This window comes from Lipotes vexillifer, unplaced genomic scaffold, assembly GCF_000442215.2.
Source record: "Lipotes vexillifer unplaced genomic scaffold, Lipotes_vexillifer_v1.1 scaffold141, whole genome shotgun sequence".
NCBI lineage: Eukaryota > Metazoa > Chordata > Mammalia > Artiodactyla > Lipotidae > Lipotes > Lipotes vexillifer.
Window position 1 is genome coordinate 1,661,065 of NW_006792108.1, and position 3,602 is coordinate 1,664,666.

Below are 3,602 nucleotides of genomic sequence, written 5' to 3' on the forward strand. Positions count from 1 at the left end.
ACATATGTTCCCATATCTCTTCCCTCTTGCGTCTCCCTCCCTCCCACCCTCCCTACCCCACCCCTCTAGGTGGTCACGAAGCACCGAGCTGATCTCCCTGTGCTATGCGGGTGCTTCCCCCTAGCTATCTATTTTACATTTGGTAGTGTATATATGTCCATGCCACTCTCTCACTTTGTCACAGTTTACCCTTCCCCCTCTCCATATCCTCAAGTCCATTCTCTAGTAGGTCTGTGTCTTTATTCCCGTCTTACCCCTAGGTTCTTCATGACCTTTTTAAAATTTTTTTTAGATTCCATATATATGTGTTAGCATACGGTATTTGTTTTTCTCTTTCTGACTTACTTCACTCTGTATGACAGACTCTAGGTCCATCCACCTCGCTACAAATAACTCAATTTCGTTTCTTTTTATGGCTGAGTACTATTCCATTGTATGTATGTGCCACATCTTCTTTATCCATTCATCCGATGATGGACACTTAGGTTGCTTTCATCTCCTGGCTATTGTAAATAGAGCTGCAATGAACATTTTGGTACATGACTCTTTTTGAATTATGGTTTTCTCAGGGTACATGCCCAGTAGTGGGATTGCTGGGTCATATGGTAGTTCTATTTGTAGTTTTTTAAGAAACCTCCATACTGTTCTCCATAGTGGCTGAATCAATTTACATTCCCACCAGCAGTGCAAGAGGGTTCCCTTTTCTCCACACCCTCTCCAGCATTTATTGTTTCTAGATTTTTTGATGATGGCCATTCTGACCGGTGTGAGATGATATCTCATTGTAGTTTTCATTTGCATTTCTCTAAAGATTAATGATGTTGAGCATTCTTTCATGTGTTTGTTGGCAATCTGTATATCTTCTTTGGAGAAATGTCTTCTGCCCATTTTTGGATTGGGTTGTTTGTTTTTTTGTTATTGAGCTGCAGGAGCTGCTTGTAAATTTTGGAGATTAATCCTTTGTCAGTTGCTTCATTTGCAAATACTTTCTCCCATTCTGAGGGTTGTCTTTTGGTCTTGTTTATGGTTTCCTTTGCTGTGCAAAAGCTTTTAAGTTTCATTAGGTCCCAACAGCACATTAAAAGGATCATACACCATGATCAAGTGGGGTTTATTCCAGGAATGCAAGGATTCTTCAATACACACAAATCAATCAACGTGATGCACCATATCCCTCTGATCTTGTTTCGTCCTGTCTTCTCTTGAAATTTTCCTCTTCCCTAGTTCTTCACTCTTTCATGCATGTTTTCTCAGTCTCCTATTTCACGTTCTCATCGATTGTCTCTTGACTGTGAGAATATCGACACAGTAGCTCCCAAACAGACCATTGGCTTCAAGATGTATCTCTTTTTCAAAGTCCTAAGTAATTTGTATCATCCACATGCTTCTCGCTTGCTGCCCCTTCTCCCTGATGCTCCTAGAAGGCTTGAAATAAGAGAGAGGAGAAGGTTCCAAGAGGGGCCAGTCTAGTCCCCACCCCCCTGCTCTGTTCCTGATAACCTAGATGGTCATCATCCCAGACTAGTGGGGTACACCTGCAGGCACTCTGTGAGTCAGCAGCATTCCCTCCACCCGTGTGGAATGTAGGAACCAGGACAGCTCAGTTAGCCAGACCAAGAGCTTGTTGTCATGGCAACTGCCTCCTGGGCTGCTGGGGCAGTTTCCACTTCCATGGAGAGCCTTTTCATTTCCTGGTAAGACGGGGCTGGCCGTATCTCAGTGCCCTCGCTCCAAGACTCTGATGTGTGAGCCCCATAGTGGGAGAACTGCGTTCCCTGGGGACCCACAGGACCCTCCCAGGCTGAAGTAGCAGGGACAGGAACAAGGGTAGCCTGTTCCACTGTGCACTGCTCCCCTGTGGAGTCCAGAACCTGCTCTGCCTTTGTCTCCAGGGTCTTGCTTTGTTGTTCTCTACCTCTTGCTCCCACAGTTGGAGGTGCCCCAGCCTCCTTTCTCCTCCTCTTCTCTGTGGCAAGTGCCTCAGGACAAAAAAAAAAACCCCACAGTCTGAATAGAGCAGGCTGTGCCCCTCCTCTAATGTGTTTGGTCTCTTCCGTCTGAAGACAAATATCTTTGCATACTTTTCACACTTTACTAACAGAGAATGCTGACTACTGATATGATATTCTTCTGTTGTGAAAGTGGGTGTCTTTAATTAATTTTAATGATGGATTCTCAAAGGTACATCAGCAAAACAGTCTGGTGAAAATGGGGAGGCTGCATATGACCTACCAGGTAAAGTATTCTCTGAAAGCTCTCAGACTTTCTTACTGTATGATAAAGTTTCTGGGAATGTTCCATGCCCCAGCCTGAAGTACACCCACACACAAAAAAGCCCTTAGAGATGGAGGGGGGAGGGCGGGCGGTGAGTTTACAATGTGGGATCCAAGCTTCTTTATTTCCCCCTGTGGGCATAATAATGCATACAAACTTTTAGAACCTCCAGTATTTGTAAAACCTGGATTCTGGGTTTAAGTTTTCTTGCTGTTATAGACAAAGCCACCAAAAGCATTTAAAAAATCAGAACTTTTGACTGCAGTGAAAGATCGTGCCAATTCCTTATGAGGTCTTGGCTCCTGAGTTGTGGTTCCTTTTGCCGTGGATATACGCTTCTTTTCTTCATCACTGGGAGCATGATCAGATTTCCCATGCCCATATTAATGTCTTATAATAATAAACCAACGAGGATAAAATGGAGAGATCATATGACTGTAAAGGTTGGTGTTTCTCATTCATAGGAATAGCATTTTCCCCTTTTTCTGAACTTTAATGTATATAGATGATTAAACATCATGGTTACATCAATTGTAAAAATGTACCTTGTAAAACCAAATTGGGATAAACTACTACAAAATTCCTGGGACAGTTACCATTATTCAGGATACCCTGGTATCCTGAATAAGAGGTTTTTCAAAGATGGCAGAATCTGATTATCATTCTTCTGCTATTTACATTAGCCATTCTAGGCCATTTTTCATTTAAATATGAAAAACACCCAGCCATGTAGTCTGAGTCCAGACCAAAGTCACATTCCCTCCAAATGATATAATTTTGAGTAAAATACTAATTTGGAGTTGACCGTTTAACAGAATGATTTCTTTCACTAACTACCATTCTTCCTCTTGTCTTTTCTTCCTTTTTTATTTTTTTCTTAATGGATTTAAGCTGACAACTGGATAGTTGCAAACACAGAGCTGATCGAGAAGACCAAGTTCACCATCACAGGTCTGCCAACGGATGCAAGGATCTTTGTGCGCGTGAAAGCTGTGAACGCTGCTGGTGCCAGCGATCCCAAGTACTACTCTCAGCCCATCCTTGTGAAAGAAATCGTAGGTAGGTGGCAAGGCTTTCAAAATTTTGTCTCCATTTCACATTTGTTTTAAACCTCTTTCTTTCTCAAACCCTCCTATTTTGTTGTCACTCCTTTGATAGTTTATTAATATCCCCTGGGAGTTAGAAATGAACAAAACTGCCCTTTATAGGCAGCGTGGGAGGTCAGCTCCCAGTTTATAACTTGGTATGAGGACCAGATAACTACACCAGGTTCCATGAGCCAATAGGCAGCTGGGCTGCCTAGTCACAAGGGGTGGGGGGCAGCGGCG

The 3,602-nt window shown here is 42.9% G+C and overlaps 1 protein-coding gene across 5 annotated transcripts in view; it reads left to right on the forward strand.

The window, feature by feature from the left end:
- Positions 1 to 3,602, forward strand: part of MYBPC1 (myosin binding protein C1) — a 100,276-nt gene that overhangs the window by 76,565 nt on the left and 20,109 nt on the right. For 3 of the 5 annotated variants that reach the window (XM_007465348.1, XM_007465351.1, XM_007465350.1), the window contains one exon: positions 3,166 to 3,333. In XM_007465348.1, coding sequence (XP_007465410.1) covers positions 3,166 to 3,333 — 168 coding nt within the window. Of the gene's footprint in view, positions 1 to 2,181; positions 2,236 to 3,165; positions 3,334 to 3,602 lie in introns of all 5 variants that reach the window. The other 2 variants (XM_007465347.1, XM_007465349.1) reach the window with 1 other exon arrangement.